The following is a 16801-nucleotide window of genomic DNA, read 5'->3' as shown; positions in this document are numbered from 1 at the left end:
TTATATATTGCCTCCTCAAGTGCAGAGCCATCTGCAGGTGAAAATGTTGCTCTATTCCTCAGTTAATTAAGAGGCCAATTAAACTGCTAATCTATTGAAATTATGCTCATTAATTACAAATCACTGTACTGCTTATTCTATTTAAATTATGAAATAATTTTCATCATGTTTGTAAATGGAAACATTTTTCAAGCCGTTTTGAAAATGAAATATTGAATAATAATAATAATAATAATAATAATAATAATAATAAATATTATTAATATTAATTATTATTATTAACTGGGCATTTGTGGTTCCTATAGGCATCCTTCATTTATCAGATATGCAGAGTGGTCCACTGTGGGGACTCCTTGTGACAAGGGAGCAGCTGAAAACATGCCAACACTCCCGATTTTTCCGGGAGAATCCCGAATTTCAGTCCCCCCGTCAAATAGAAGTGTGAGATGGTCGAAAATTTACGCCAGCGTCCGGTTATATTTTAGACAGCAAGGAGCAGACGGTGACGTAATTCTGAAGGCTAGACCGTCCAATTTCACAGTCGCTTATTTCCGGTCTACCTGGCTTTCGGAGGACGCGGCCCACTTAGATCGCGAAGGCCAGGTCCTCAGGTGGACGCAGCCTCTGAATTTGGATACCCCGTTGTTGTGGCCGATAAATAAACATTGTAAAATTTAAGTGCTTTTGTACCCCCCCCCCCCCCCCCCCCCCAACAGCCCTTTTGAACGTCTCCCTAATTCTGAGGTCTCAAGGTTGGTAAGTATGGCTGAAAATATCTTCTTCAGTGATATTAAAAAAGATTTTTACTCAAAGAGTGTAAAGACATTGATAAAGAATTACATGTTTCAAGTTCAGCCTGCATCACCTGTGAAGTGCATAACTTGGAAAAAACCAGATCAAACCAGACAACAATCAACCACTTAATCGATCAGTTTAGCAAGGTGGCAAGAGTAGATCAATAACTAATGACTAAACAATATAAGGAGGCCATTATGAAGTCATTCTGTGATTAAAATCATGAAAATTACAATCAGATCAAATACAATGCTAATAGCATAAATCATCCATAAAAAACATAAAATCCTTAATGAGTAAGGAGAGAATACATGTTTTTTTTATATTATTTTTAATATAAAAAAAACATGTATTTTTTTTATTTTTAAAAATAATAAAAATACAGCGACAATATTACCCAGAGAGGTGGAGATGTTTTGAATTCAGTTAGGTTAACACACATAAGCACCACATTTAGTTTATTTATATGAGATTAAACTGAGTAATTAGGATATATACTTTGAGCAAACTACAACTATGTTGCTGTTTTTCACATATTTTTAATAGATACAGTACAGCACTATGTCTGCTCAGTCATGCTGCTCATGCACGAATTTCTAAGTGCTCCTAGTGGGAGTTGCAGCCTGCACAACACAACGCCCACTAGGAGCATTCATGCCTGCATAAACTACCCTTTGCCTTTAAGTCCCATTTCTATGACTCATTTAAGTCCTCTTCTAACTCTGTTGATGCCTCAGAGGTGTAAAATTGTCACTGTGCCTGTCGAGTTAGTCCTTAAAGATTTTTAATACCAAAACAATGTTTTGAGCTGTTGCAACCTGATAATAACTTTGGTCCTGCTTTTTCTAGAATTTGTGCATACTGGATTATTTATAGTTTATAAAACATTTGTTTGCAATTTTTACATCTGCAGAATCAAAGGCCAGCTGAGGTTAATATATTTAAATCTTATTAGAGATGCTGCCATTCAACTGAGCATCTTATCTTAATGTAACAGTTTAACTGTTAAAATACTGCATCTGATGCCTTGTAAATGTGCATGTCATCATTTTTGGTATTAGGGTCATTAAAAAAAAAGTTCAAAAAACGTCAACATCTGGTTCCATTTCCAGGAGGAATGTGTGTAATCCATAAGCTTCTACACTCCAGTCTTCTGTTTTATCCAGCTGCGGTATTTGGTAACCCGAGTGTAGACGCCGGGTGCGTATATGCGAGCGCAGCCTTTGCCCCAGCTCGTCACACCTGCCAGGAAAAAACGCCCGCGGGAGTTGGCGACAGACAGGGGCCCGCCGGAGTCACCCTGAGAGAGAGCAGAACATTACAATCAACTATTGCTGTGAAATATCTGCGACTGAGCTGAGTCCCAAGAAGCATCACATTACAAACAATTTTGAAATCCACTGTATTCTTAATATTCTGTTTTTTGATATTGTCAATGTGTTTATACAAAATGCTATTGTATTTAATCAGTGCTGAAGCAACAGTCACCCCAATGCACTTTATACTGTATTATTCAACAGATCCTACATTATTATAATAGTCAGCTTTAGCTTTTGGGTGCTACTACAGGTGCCTTTGACGGTGCAAAACGTTTCGTCGACATTGTTGTGTTTGTTGGGTAGAAAACTTACAGTACAGCACTTCAGAGTCACACTGCTAGTGATTGAAGGCTTATGTATATTTGACCAGCTGAACGCATTCTGTACTGTACAGGAGACACGGCACGAGATTGATTGACAGTGGCCTACGGCCAATCAGGACATACAACACAATGCGCTGTAAAAAAAAAAAAAAAAATCAGCGAAACAGTGAGGCCACGTAAGGTGAACCTCGTTATGGTGAGGGACCACTGTACTGAAAACAAACCAGTTGTATCTGTTGTAAAATGTGCCAGGACTATGTGATGTAATACGAATAAGAAACACTAGAGGTCACTGTTTAATCAGTTCATTCCCTTTATACATGTCATGTCCCTGATACTGTGACACAGAAGCTCACATGAAGAAAGGATTCAAGAAAGCATAGCTATCGTTTAACAATGAACACATGTGGTCGTTTCCTGTTTTTCTCCAGATGATCAAACAAAAAACTTAAAATTAAATAAATAAATAACAATAGTTGCCGTTAAAGCTAAATTCATTTATTATGTTTCATATACATACATTGGTTGCTTCTACTGTGTAAGTTTCCCTTAAGTTGCAACGTCTGGTGCCGAAAACCTTTATACCATTTATTAGTAATTACCTTTGCAGACTGGTCTTAAAAATAATCAGAAGTTATTGTGAGCTGCATAACCCACCCAGTGGATTTTTTTAAGGTTTAAAGTTTTAGGCATGGCCCCCTTAACAGCACAGGCAGCTTCACTAGGCTCTACATCATCAAATGGACTCATCTGTGATCATATAGCTGTGTGGTACCACACTCCCAATACAGTTTACTTCTGCTATATTATTTTTAACCTGTTTAGCATAGCATGTAGCTATGTGGAGCCTTATGGACTTAGCTTGCTAACCAAGCTAGCACTACCTACTCTCTTCATGCACTTCCTACACTCTTCCAAACATGGTCACTTTTGGCTCCAGAAAATCACATATTTGAGAGCTATGAAGCTAACACTGAGGCTGATGAGTAGCTCACAAACCAGTAGGTGGCAGTGAAGTGGCTGTATGCATCTTTTATATACAGTCTATAGGTTCCTCTTTGAACTAAGCACCGTTGTTTAGTAAATTCATCAAACAAATGCAGCTGTAAAAACCAAAACAGCAGCAAAGTACTTCACCTTTCCTCTCACTATTACAAGCGTGTGTGAATTATCTGTACCTTACAGGTGTCCACGCCTCCTGAAAGGACTCCAGCACACAGCATGTTACCTGTGACCCTGTAATTCAGTAGAATATTACACAGCCAGCTGTTGATGATCTTAACTTCCGCCTTCTGGAGGATGGCCGTCGCGGTACCTGACAGACAACAAAGTCGTGTTCTATAAAGCTTGTTGATGAATGACAAAGCAATTCACTACTGTTTGATCCTGTTTATGCTGTTCTAAAGGCAGCACATAAATCCTAATTTCAAAGTGGGGTTTATAATCAATCATAGCTTCTAACAAGTTGCTAAAACCTTGAACTCATTTGGTCACCCTCTATTCTTTACTCAAGTCAAGAAAACCTTGCTTCCAGTGGTACAAACTTTTGAGTAAGAAATACAGGCTAGGCAAACACATTTATAGGCAGCTGTAAAACAAATATGATGTCAACACAAGCTCAAGCTAGAATAATTACTCTTCTGACCCTGTCTGTTGCTAGGTCAGGTTTTTTAGCATGCTGTATTGCTCCTGAGGTGGATTCCTCAAGTGATAGATGACAAGCCTTCCCACCTTGACGGATTTTCCCTCGTTTTCCACTTGAGGATCTGATGTACCTTGTGGTATTGTAGGCCTGTATCACCCACACGTTCACACACAGTTGGTTATACATAAGACCACTGACTGACATTTTCTCAGTTCCAATTTTTGGACTATACCCCTTGGACAAGTTTTATTTGGGACTGTCAATAATAAGAAAATATTCTCCACATTTGAAAGGTGTGTGAGATCTTCCTTTGAATGGACACTGAATTTGAGAAATCTGTTTTCTATAACAGTTTAGGATTCAGGTTACCAGTGTGCACCCAACATTGAGAACTGAGAGCTAAGACTTGGCCAAGTCTTTATATTAGTAGTTTTATGTGCTTTTACCTTTATTTATTTATTTTTATTTCTTTCTTTAGTGACGGTTACAAATCATCTTCTTATGGCCTCTGACAGTGGACTCATCTCTGTGCTTGTCCTGCTAGACCTCAGTGCAGTGTTTGATACTGTCGACCATAATATTCTGTTAGAGCGATTAGAACATGCTGTAGGTATTACAGGTACTGTGCTGCAGTGGTTTGTATCATATCTATCTAATAGACTCCAGTTTGTGCATGTAAATGGAGAGTCCTCTTCACACACTGAGGTTAATTATGGAGTTCCACAGGGTTCAGTGCTAGGACCAATTCTGTTTACAAGCTTCCCTTTGGTAATATCAGAAGACATAGCATACATTTTCACTGCTATGCTGATGACACCCAGCTCTATCTGTCCATGAAGCCAGATAACACACACCAATGAGTTAAACTGCAGGAATGTCTTAAAGACATAAAGACCTGGATGGCCGCTAATTTTCTGCTTCTTAATTCAGATCAAACTGAGGTTATTGTACTCGGCCCTGAACATCTTAGAAATATGGTATCTAACCAGATTCTTACTCTGGATGGCATTACCTTGGCCTCCAGTAACACTGTGAGGAACCTTGGAGTCATTTTTGACCAGGACATGTCCTTCAATGCACATATTAAACAAATATGTAAAACTGCTTTCTTCCATTTGCGCAACATCTCTAAAGTTAGAAATATCCTGTCTCAGAGTGACGCTGAAAAACTAGTTCATGCATTTATTACTTCCAGGCTGGACGACTGTAATTCATTATTATCAGGATGTCCTAAAAGCTCCCTGAAAAGCCTTCAGCTAATCCAAAATGCTGCAGCAAGAGTCCTGACAGGGACTAGAAAGAGAGCAGATTTCTCCTGTTTTGGCTTCCTGTTAAATCCAGAATTGAATTCAAAATCCTGCTCCTCACATACAAGGTCTTAAATAATCAGGCCCCATCTTATCTTAATGACCTTGTAGTACCATATCACCCTATTAGAGCACTTCGCTCTCGCTCTGCAGGCTTACTTGTTGTTCCTAGAGTATTTAAAAGTAGAATGGGAGGCAGAGCCTTCAGTTTTCAGGCCCCTCTTCTGTGGAACCAGCTTCCAGTTTGGATTCAGGAGACAGACACTATCTCTACTTTCAAGATTAGGCTTCAAACTTTCCTTTTTGCTAAAGCATATAGTTAGGGCTGGACCAGGTGACCCTGAATCCTCCCTTAGTTATGCTGCAATAGACGTAGGCTGCCTGGGATTCCATTGAGTTTTTCCTTTCCAGTCATCTTTCTCACTCACTATGTGTTAACAGACCTCTATGCTGAATCACACTTGTTATTAGTCTCTGTCTCTCTTCCACAGCATGTCTTTATCCTGTCTTCTTTCTCTCACCCCAACCAATCACAGCAGATGGCCCCGCCCCTCCCTGAGCCTGGTTCTGCTGGAGGTTTCTTCCTGTTTAAAGGGAGTTTTTCCTTCCCACTGTTGCCAAAGTGCTGCTCATAGGGGGTCATATGATTGTTGGTTTTTTTCTCTGTATGTAGGGTCTACCTTACAATCTAAAGCACCTTGACGCGACTTTTATTTTGATATGTAAATCAAATTGAATTGAATTTTTTCCACACTTGTGTAAAGTGCCTTATCCCTGTGGTTGTCAAAACTTATGGTTCGCTAAAGGCAGCTGGTTCTTTTCAGTCACATTCCTGTCTCTGTCTCACTTAAACACACCCCTGTGCTCCTATAGTTGAACCTATTGGCCCATTAATATAATCTATTCAGTAATTCCCCTTACTGTGTTACATTGTCATCACCTTCCAGTGTAGAAAGATATTAACTTTGACACAGTGTTTCAGTACTTCTTTATTCTCATCTCACCTCCCTGCAGGGTAGTCCCCCAGCCAGTGATCCAAGCCTCTTGGCCTGATGGGAAGAAGTAGGTGGAGGAAGGCAGGCAGATGGGTCTGATGTGCTGGGTTAGGCTGACTCTGGTGTCCAGCTCCATCAGCGCAATGTCACTGTCTTCATTGTATCTGTTGTAGTACCTGTGAGTGATGATCTGCTTCACACCCCTCTTTACTGTCCACTCATTGGTCTGGTTCTGCACTTGCAATCCCAGGAAAGCCTCCCATTTGTGAGCCTGAGACAGCCTGCACCATGAAAACAGTCAGGGCTGTAAACAAATGCTTTAATTGCAATTGTAATGTAATTACACTTCAAAATGAAGATGGTTCAAAAATATTAAACAAGGATTAATGCTGAGAAAAGACATGCAGTATTTAATAATGACGCAGTAAACTATCTTTTGCCTTCATTAAGTCACATTTGTTTGATTTAAATTCTCTTGTAATTTTGTTGATGTCTCTACTTTCTAAAATTGTCACTGTAACTAACTGACTAAATTCTTAGTTTTTAACACCAAAACAATGTTTGGAGCTGTTGCAGCTTCATAGTAAACTGACATAAAGCTTGCTTTCAAAAAAAAAAAAAGATTTTTAGACACAAAGAACTTTTTGAAGCATGAATAATAATAACCACTGCAGTCAAAAAGAGAGCCTGACGAGCCCAGCTGTAAGTAAGCTATTAAGACTCGACTGTACACCGTGTTCGTGTTTTCCTCTGAAACAATAAGCTCCGTTGGAGCAGCCTTTCAACACCTCTCTCTGTTTCTTGCTAGCAAACTTGACCCAGACAGTAAAGCTAGTTTTCGGCTACGAGCCGACACGAACCCGAAGTATTAGCCAGAGGTCCCTTTACTACGGTTCAGAGTCGCGGACGTGGCCGAGGTAACAAAAGAGTACAAACAAAAAGAAAACTATTTTCACTAGCTGTCAAAAATGAATGTGTACACTTATGTCTGCATTTTTATTTTGTTAAATACAAACAAATATAGTAGAAGTGCTGACATGTGTCTGGCCAGAAAGAGAGGACCAAATTATTTATTCGGTAGTTTAATGAAAGGCTTCAGTTGCAGTTTTGTTTTGTTATATAATATTTGAAATAGCACCCTGAAATCAAACAAACACTACATTTTAGGAAATATTTGTGAGTGTTTTCTTGTTTGTTTGTACTACTTGAACACTGAAGTGGCCCTCCAATGAGATGATGGTGCCAGCAGTGGCCCGCGGCTGATTTTAGTTTGAAACCCCTGCTTTAAAGGAATTTGAATCCTGGTGCCGAGGGAGGGGCCTTCCATATCCTGTGGAGTGGGAGGGGTACAGACTGGAGGAGCATCCCCAGGCTGCCACCTTGTATAAAGTGATGCCTACAGACTTCCATTGTGAGCATGTGCGGCTTCCAGGAGGTTCCCATTAAGGGCAGAAGAAGAAGGGGTGGGGAGGTGGGGTGCACTGCTATGGTCCCGCCTTCTCTCCAAGCATCTTGCCACACTCTGCCTCTTTCTCTTTTCACTCTGTTGTTTGTTTTGGTGTCTGTGTTCATGCGAGTACTCTGCCTGGGTTCCCGCCCTGCACACCTGAGGAACATCACCCACCTAGTGCTGATGAGCTGTTGCTGCGACCTCTTTGCTGGATCGTTGACCTACCTCGTTAGTGACTTTCCCAGTGTCTCATCCCTGGTGTATAGTGAGAGAGTGTTCCTACGTCTGAGAGAGAGCTTTTATTGTGAACTGGATGTGTGAGCCTTCCCTCTATGTCCACGGAGCCTTTGGATAACAATCCCCTGTGTCTGTGCTTTTTGGATTAAGTGACTGTAAAATAAATCCTTTGAAGTTTTAAGAAAGAAGCAAGTCCCATGTCTCGAGTTGGATGTGACAAAAAGTTTTACATTTACAACAAGAAAGAGCAGGTGAGGTGGCTACTAGTTTTCAGTTCAATTCAACTGTGACACATTTGTAAAACCAAACCACAACAACAGTTGCTTCAGAGCACCACGTTGTGAGGTAAAGACCCAATAATAATCAAGAAAAAATCCCAAACAGTGAGACAACTCAGTATCATTTGGTGACAATGGTAAGAAAAAACTCCATTTTAATAGGAAGAAACCTCAGGCAGAAACAGCCTCGGGGAGGGGCGGGGCCACTAGGAAAAAGGCGTAAGCCTGCAGTCTGTGAACGAAGTGCTCTATTGCAGTGATATGATACTATGGGCAGTAGATGGGGTCTCATTATTCAAGGTCTTTTATGTAATGAGAAAGATTTTAAATTTAATTCTGGATTTAACAAGGATCCGATGAGTGAGAAACATGCTCTCTCTTTTCTAGTCCTTGTCAGTACTTTCGTTGCTGCACTTTGGATCAACTGAAGTTTTTTCAAAGTGGGGCATTTATGTCCAGCACATCCCACAGATGCTAGATCATTAATCCCCCACTGTTCCTTCCTTGGACCATTATAGGTATGTGGCGAGTTTCCTGCTGCAGGCGCAATGGACGCACCTGCGTGGCATCTACAAACCACGCCCCGCCACAAGGTACATAGTGACCACTGCAGACTGGGAACTACAGGAGAGACAGTTTTGGAGATGCTCTGACGCAGTCACCTAGCCATCACAATTTGGCCCTTGACAAATTTGCTCAAATCCTTACACTTTACAACATTTGCAGCAATATTTATCACTTAAAATAGAGCTCCTACTTGTAAACTGTAGTGTCTTGGACGCAGTGGGCAGCAGTCAGCAGCCAGCGGTCACTCAGCACAGAGGCTCCACACATGTGTCCTAGCCCCTTGAAGTGGAGGCTCACCTGCCAGGGCCACTCGCCCACATTAGCTCCCCGACCCCCCACAATACGAGTGCTACTGTACAAACTTGTACCGCAATCTGAAAGCAAACACAGATCTTAATACACTAGAAAAATCACACTGCAACCATCTGTGGGTGAGTGTGTGGTAAACGTACCACAGTTAGCCTCGTCAGAGCCGTCCTCACAGTCCTGCTCTCCATCACACTCTGGGTTCAGTTTACTGATGCAGAGTCCATTACTGCAGTGGAAGGTGAACGCTGAGCACACCACTGAAGCTAAATGAAAGGAGACACACATGATATCAGTCTCTAAGAAAATTCTAATACAAAGGCATCTTTTAGGTCAAAATATCAATTAAAATGTTTTTTTCATGAAATCTAATCTTAATTTTTAGTATCTCCAAATCATTTATGTTAGCTTAAAGTTTTGTCATTCTTCACATTCATCAGGCCAGTGTTTCCCAACCACTGCTCTGGTGTTATTTATTTAAAATTATTTAATTTTAATTAACTGGCGCAAAAAATACAATTTAATGATTACAGCAAATAATAAAATCATTGTTGGGCATCTGTGCTTTCAATGCAGTGACTGGTAGAGTAATTACTCTTTCATGTCAGTAGGTGGCAGTGGGTAGCGAAAAGTGAGCTTGCTAAGTTAAGACAATAGAATTAGTGATGCATGTGGTACGTGGCAGTTGGAAGACATACAACAAAGCTGAATAAATATTTGAAAGGAAAAATTGCAGACTCCAAACTGGGGCCTGGACAACATTCTAGTCCAGAAGAGCCGAGTATGAGTGGTGGTCAAAAGAAAGCAAAAAACGGTGGGCTCGAGGCAGTACAGCGAAAGTTATCTTTTGTTTGGATTTACTTTCACTGGAGATCCAACTGCACCAATTCTATTATGTTTGTGTGGGGGAACGCTCTCAAACAGTGCCATGGTCCTAAGCAAGGTTAAACACCATCTGCACACAAAGCATCCCTCACTTCAAAACAAGGACGCAGACTATGTTGTTTGCCTGCGTGAACATGCTGAGAAACAGGTAACTTTAATGAGAAAAAACACAAAGGTGTCTGAAAGAGCTCTCAAGGCTCTCAGATAGCACTTGTGTTATATGAGAGATCTCAGATAACACAATTGCCAGACTTTCTAAAAACTAAAAACAGAGCGCGATTAAGAGCTGTTGAGGAAGAGCTTCATGTTTGCTTTTCTTCAATTCCTGCCAGAGTGTCATCTTTGTGTTCTGCTAAACAGGCCCAGGTTTCACACTCAGTGTAAAAAGATCAAGAGACTAACTTGCCATTATGTGTACTGTATTAGGCTAGAATGTGTCATTTTGGAACAGGTTTGGTTGGTGGTGAGCCGTGGGATATTTGTAATCTATAAAATGTGCCGTGACTCAAAAAAGGTTGAAAAACACTGCATCAGACACCCGTCTTTTCCACGACAGATGCAGATCCTATTTTTGCATCAATATTGCCCATTCACCAACAAAACTTTTCACTTTTCAAAAACTATTTGAAACGTGTTTTTTTCTATCAGACCTTTGACCCAAAGCTCCTTTGAAAAAGCCAATTTCATTACAATGCCACAGCTTAGGCTGGTCTCATTTCCAGAAAGCTCTGAGTACATATGGAAGTTAATAAATCACAACAAAAATTTCTGGCACAACTTCACGTGCTTCCAAGGTGCATGGAGAGGATGAAAAAAATCACAATGCGGGGACTCCAGCAACACTTAAAGGGAAGAGGAACAAATTTATTGACTGACCAACACGTTTTGGCTTTTAAGACAGGTGGAGATTATGTGTGTTCCCCCCATCAATAGAATAGAATAGAATAGAATTCAACTTTATTGTCATTGCACATGTCACCAGTACAACGCAATGGAATGCAGTTTGCATCCATCCAGAAATGCTTTAGCCATAATATAGATATATTACAAAATATATATTAGCAATAATATAGGTATATAGATATATTACAGAAATGGGTCTGTTATGGGTTTGTTACAATGTACACGGTATGAAGGTATGTTATGAATATGCTATAACTATAAGTATGTACAGGCTGTAGTTGGTATACAAGCTATGTACAGGCTATGAACAGGATATAAATATGAAACTATACATAAATATTAAATATAAAGCTATACAGAAATATGCAAGTTATAAACAGTTATAAACAGCTGTAGAATTATAATGATCTAGTCCAGTATTTACTTGGGCGTGACTTAACCAATTAACCAATACCAACCTGTTATATGTCAGCTGGTTTATCTATGAAGATGTGATTGGTTAATTTAATTTTTTTTTCAGTTTCCTGCCTTTTATTTAAGCAAACTTCTACTATGTGTTACTTTGACCCTGATGAAGGCCACAAGCCAAAACGTGTTGGACAGTCAAAAAAGTTGTTCCTCTTCCCTTTAAGTGTTGCTGGAGTCCCTGCATTGCATACATGTGGAAGTTAAAGTGAAACCAGTCATTTCTTGCACAAAATATTAGGGGCTAACTTTAACTCTTTTTAAACGTTAGACAAAGAGATGTTTGATGGACTTACTGCAGTTGATTTCATCGCTGTTGTCACCACAATCGTCCCAGCTATCACATTGAGAAGTATTGCTGACGCACCTGTTATTGTTGCACTGGAACATTCCTGGACAAGCTGATAAGACAAACACAAAATCAGTTCATCTATTTACCTGATTCAGAAAATATGTTAGTCTTACAAGACATGTAGATCAAGTCGATCAAGTAAATCAAGCTTTTGTTTTCCGCTCTCATGCTGACCTCCCATAAGGAGCCCAGTATGAGTAGATGTCTCTTTTTGCCCTCCTCCACTTGGTCATTGTATTGTACATTTCAATCTTTTTTTCCAAATTACCACCTGTCTCTGACCTGTCTTCCCACGTCATGTCTTTGCTATGTATGTATGGTCACGGGCAGAGATGGTCAGTAACGCGTTACTTGTAACAGTGACAGTGCGACGTTCGTGACAACAGCTGTGTGCAGATCAACAGTGGATCATATATCGAGTGCAGAGAGAGTATGAGCGTGCAGCGTTTAAAGCGTGGAAGTACTGACTTTACTTTGAGTTTGATTCCATAAAAAGTGACAAAAACATTAGTGTCCACTGTGCGTGGGAAGAAAACTTCTTTTTACAGCGAAAAAAACCCCTAAACTTCCAAACAAGCACCGAGTAGCTACGACCTAATGGGAAACTCACAGAGAAACTCGCGGATTCTTCCACTGACCGCGGCACACCTGCACCAGGGTAAACCTCCGCCTGCCCCACTCCTGCTTTACAGGTGAAAATAGAGCAACAGGACCGCTGAGTCTTTGACTTTATTTATTTTCTGCTGTGTTTTACTTGCATCTATTTGAAAGACTGAGTGTAAACACAAAAAATATTTTATTTTATGTGCTGGAATGTGCAGAAAATAGGTTTAAATGTTAAACACATTTCTTCCAGTCAGAGAATGTTGCAGATAATTAAATTTTTGCTTGATGCATAAAGTTTAAAAAGATTAAAACTAATAAAACAAGTTTTAAAAAGAGACTTTTCCATTTGATCACATTTTGTATGATGGATTATGCAGAAAAAGTAGAATTGGGCTGAAAGATCTATCGCTTTATCACCTATACAGGTTGTAAATCATGTTTTTAAAAAGTAACTAAGTAACTAAGTAATTAATTACTTTTGAAAATAAGTAATCAGTAAAGTAACGGGATTACCTTTTGGGGGAAGTAATCAGTAATTAGTTACTGATTACTTTTTTCAAGTAACTTGACCAACACTGGTCACGGGTCTGTGCGTGTGTGTGTGTGGGGGGGGATCCAATTTTGATGCAGGTGTAAACATTGCATGTAACAAATAAAAGGCTTGATTGATTAAACTTTACAAAAAGACAAGTTTGATGAACTCACTGCAGTTGATTTCATCGCTGTTGTCACCACAATCGTCCCAGCCATTACAGTGAGAAGTATTGCTGACGCACTTGTTGTTGTTGCACTGGAACATTCCTGTACAAGCTGAAAAGTCAAACAAAAAATCAGTTTATCTATTTATCTGGTTCAGAAAATGCGTTAGTCTTTCGTGTAATCACTTATTTAAAAAAGAAAAAAAATCTTCTTAGTGATCGTTTGGGTTGAAGTCGTTACTCATCAGTGAAACCCTGGTTTATACATAGAATGAGTTAAACTAAGTGTTGATTATGTTGTTTGTTGCTTTTGATGGTGAGCACTATACTTTACATATATATTTATCTCAGTAAGTACAAATAATGGATTGCATTTATATAGCGCTTTTCGGGGCCCTCAAAGCGCTTTACAATTGCACTATTCATTCACACACTGGTGGAGGCAGCTACAGTTGTAGCCACAGCTGCCCTGGGGCAGACTGACAGAAGCGAGGCTGCCATATCGCGCCATCCGCCCCTCTGGCCATCACCAGTAGGTGGTAGGTGAAGTGTCTTACCCAAGGACACAACGACTGAGACTGTCCGAGCCGGGGCTCGAACTGGCAACCTTCCGGTTACAAGACGAACTGCCAACTCTTTGAGCCACGATCGCCCAAAGCAGAATAGTTTCAATTTCTGCTGGTCTTGATACAGTTTTCTTTATCTGTGTTGTCGCCATAGAGATCCAACCCATGACACAGGCATTATTTTGGTTTATATGGACTTTTTTAATATTGTATCTTAGAAGTATCTAAGCTGACACTCCAAAAGATGGGATAGTAAAGAACGGACTTAGATAGACTGAGTGTGACTGCCAGTTCTTCTTAAAAAATTTCTAGTTGAGATTTAGTCCACATTTGCTGCTAAACCTTCTTTTTAGACTTCACAAAAAGAGAAGTTTGATGGACTCACTGCAGTTGATTTCATCACTGTTGTCCCCACAATCGTCCCAGCCGTCACATTGAGAAGTCTTGCTGACGCACCTGCTATTGTTGCACTGGAACATTCCTGTACAATCTAAAAAGACAAAAAAAATCAGTTTATCTATTTACCTGGTTCAGAAAATCTGTTACTTTTTCATGTAAACATTCATTTTAAAAAGAAAAAAAAAATCATCTTAGCGATCACTTGGGTTGAAGTCAGTACTCATCAGTGAAATCCTGCTTGAGATGTGGAACAAGTCAAAACTTAAACTTAGTAGTCATTATGTTGTTTTTTGCTTTTGACAGTGACCGTTATACTGTAGATGCATATTTATCTCAGTAAAAAACAAATCCACATTTGGTGCTAAACCTTCTTTAACTCTTTTTAGACTTTAGACAATGAGATGTTTGATGGACTCACTGCAGTTGATTTCATCGCTGTTGTCACCACAATCGTCCCAGCCGTCACACCGAGAAGTCTTGCTGACGCACCTGCTATTGTTGCACTGGAACATTCCTGTACAAGCTGAAAAGACTAACAAAAAATCGGTTCATCTTTTTACCTGGTTCAGAAAATGCGTTAGTTTTACAGATAATTATTTATTTTTTTAAAAAAAAGAAGAAGAAAAGAAAAAAAATATTCTTAGGGATCAGTTGGTTTGAAGTCAGTACACAGTGAAACCCTGGTTGACACATAGAATGAGTCAAATGAAGTTTAACTTAACGGTCACCATGTTGTTGGCTGCTTCTTTAACTATTTTTAGACTTTAGACAATGAGATGTTTGATGGACTCACTGCAGTTGATTTCATCGCTGTTGTCCCCACAATCGTCCCAGCCGTCACACTGAGAAGTATTGCTGACGCACCTGCTATTGTTGCACTGGAACATTCCTGTACAAGCTGAAAAGACAAACAAAAAATCGGTTCATCTATTTACCTGGTTCAGAAAATGTCTTTGTCTTTCAGGTAATCATTTATTTAACAAATCAATTCTTAGCGATCATTTGGTTGAAGTCAGTACTCATCAGTGTAACCCTGGTTGACATGTAGAGCAAGTCAAATGGAGTTAAAATTAGTAGTCATTATGTTGTTGCTTTTGATGGTGACCCTTATACTATACATATACTCAGTAAGTACAAAGCAAAATAGTTTCAATTTCTGCTGGTCTTGATATAGTTTACTTTATCTGTGTTGTTGCCATTGTCATCCATCCCATGACACGGGCATATTTTTGGTTTATATGGACCTTTTTCCACCCCAGGCAGACACTGGGATGTGTGTGATAGTGAAGAATATACTTAGATAGACTGAGTGCGACTGCCAGTTCTTCTGAGACAGTTGAGATTTAATCCACATTTAGTGCTAAACCAATTGTGAACTCTTTTTAGACTTCACAAAAAGAAATGTCTGATGAACTCACTGCAGCTGATTTCATCGCTGTTGTCACCACAATGGTCCCAGCCGTCACATTGAAAACTCTTGCTGACGCACTTGTTGTTGTTGCACTGGAACTTTCCCGGACAAGCTGATGAGTCAAACACAAATTGGTTTATCTATTTACCTGGTTCAAAAAATGTGTTAGTCTTTCGTGTAATCACTTATTTACAAAAGAAAAAAAAATCATCTTAGCGATGATTTGGGTTGAAGGCAGTACTCATCAGTGAAACCCTGGTTGACACGTAGAATGAGTCAAACTTATGTAATTTTGTTGTTTGTTGGCTGCTTTTGATGGTGACCGTTGTACTATATATTTTTTTATCAGTAAGTACAAAGGAGAACAGTTTCAATTTCTGCTGGTCTCACTACATTTTTCTTCATCTGTGTTGTCGACATTGTCATCCAACCCATGGCACAGCCGTATTTCTAGTTAATACTGACCTTTTTAAAATTGTATCTTAGATGTATCGCACATTAAGCAGACACTGCAATGGGTGGGATAATGAAGAATGAACTGAACTGAATGAAAAAGAATGTACTTAAATAGACTGAGTGTGGCCGCTAGCTTTTTGAAGACCATTTCTAGCTGTGATTAAATTCACATTTGGTGTTAAACCTTCTTTAACTCTTTTTAGACTTTAGACAGTGAGATGTTTGATGGACTCACTGCAGTTGATCTCATCACTGTTGTCCCCACAATCATCCCAACCATCACATTGAGAAGTCTTGCTGACGCACTTGTTATTGCTGCACTGGAACATTCCTGGACAAGCTGATAAGACAAAAAAAAAAAAAAAAAAAATCAGTTAATCTATTTACCTGGTTTCTACCTACTTTAGAAATTGCTGCAGTCCTTCACTCAAACATTTTTTTTTAAAGACAAAAATATCTTAGCAATCAGTTGGGTTGAAGTCCACAATGAAATGCTGGGTGACACCTAAGAGGAGTTTGAGTTAAACTTAGTGGTCAGCATGTTGCTTGTTGATTTTGTTGAAGATCATTATATAGCATTACAGCACAAGGTGAGCAGACTGGACATTTAACTGTAGAGATATTGCGCAAATGCAAGAAGGTTACAAATCATCCTCTTATGGCCTCTGAGAATGGACTCATCTCTGTGCTTGTCCTTCTAGACCTCAGATCAGTGTTAGATACAAATGAATATCTGCTTTTCTCTGGTCTACGGAGCTTGGAAAGAAAAGCATCTGGATTTATTTAAGTTTCCTTATAGACTCTGCTAAATACCTTCAAAAAATTACTGTCTGTACTT

At 39.5% G+C, this 16801-nt stretch overlaps 1 protein-coding gene across 1 annotated transcript in view; it reads right to left on the bottom strand.

Annotated features, from left to right (window-relative positions):
• Positions 1-1184: 1184 nt before the first annotated feature.
• LOC120728047 (suppressor of tumorigenicity 14 protein homolog) overlaps positions 1185-16801 on the bottom strand; it is a 33766-nt gene continuing 18149 nt past the window's right edge. Inside the window, exons 9-20 of the mRNA XM_040022716.1 lie at positions 16199-16303; positions 15515-15619; positions 14890-14994; positions 14515-14628; positions 14083-14187; positions 13139-13243; positions 11772-11876; positions 9369-9488; positions 9107-9290; positions 6394-6665; positions 3616-3752; positions 1185-2095 (exon numbers count right to left, since the gene is read on the bottom strand). Coding sequence (XP_039878650.1) covers positions 1934-2095; positions 3616-3752; positions 6394-6665; positions 9107-9290; positions 9369-9488; positions 11772-11876; positions 13139-13243; positions 14083-14187; positions 14515-14628; positions 14890-14994; positions 15515-15619; positions 16199-16303 — 1619 coding nt within the window. The 3' untranslated portion in view covers positions 1185-1933. The remainder of the gene's footprint in view (positions 2096-3615; positions 3753-6393; positions 6666-9106; positions 9291-9368; positions 9489-11771; positions 11877-13138; positions 13244-14082; positions 14188-14514; positions 14629-14889; positions 14995-15514; positions 15620-16198; positions 16304-16801) is intronic.

The sequence above is a fragment of the Simochromis diagramma genome, unplaced genomic scaffold (genome assembly GCF_900408965.1).
Source record: "Simochromis diagramma unplaced genomic scaffold, fSimDia1.1 OVJJ01000308.1, whole genome shotgun sequence".
Lineage (NCBI taxonomy): Eukaryota > Metazoa > Chordata > Actinopteri > Cichliformes > Cichlidae > Simochromis > Simochromis diagramma.
The sequence above is the reverse complement of the archived record's forward strand: the minus strand, read 5'-3'. Positions and strand labels throughout refer to the sequence as shown.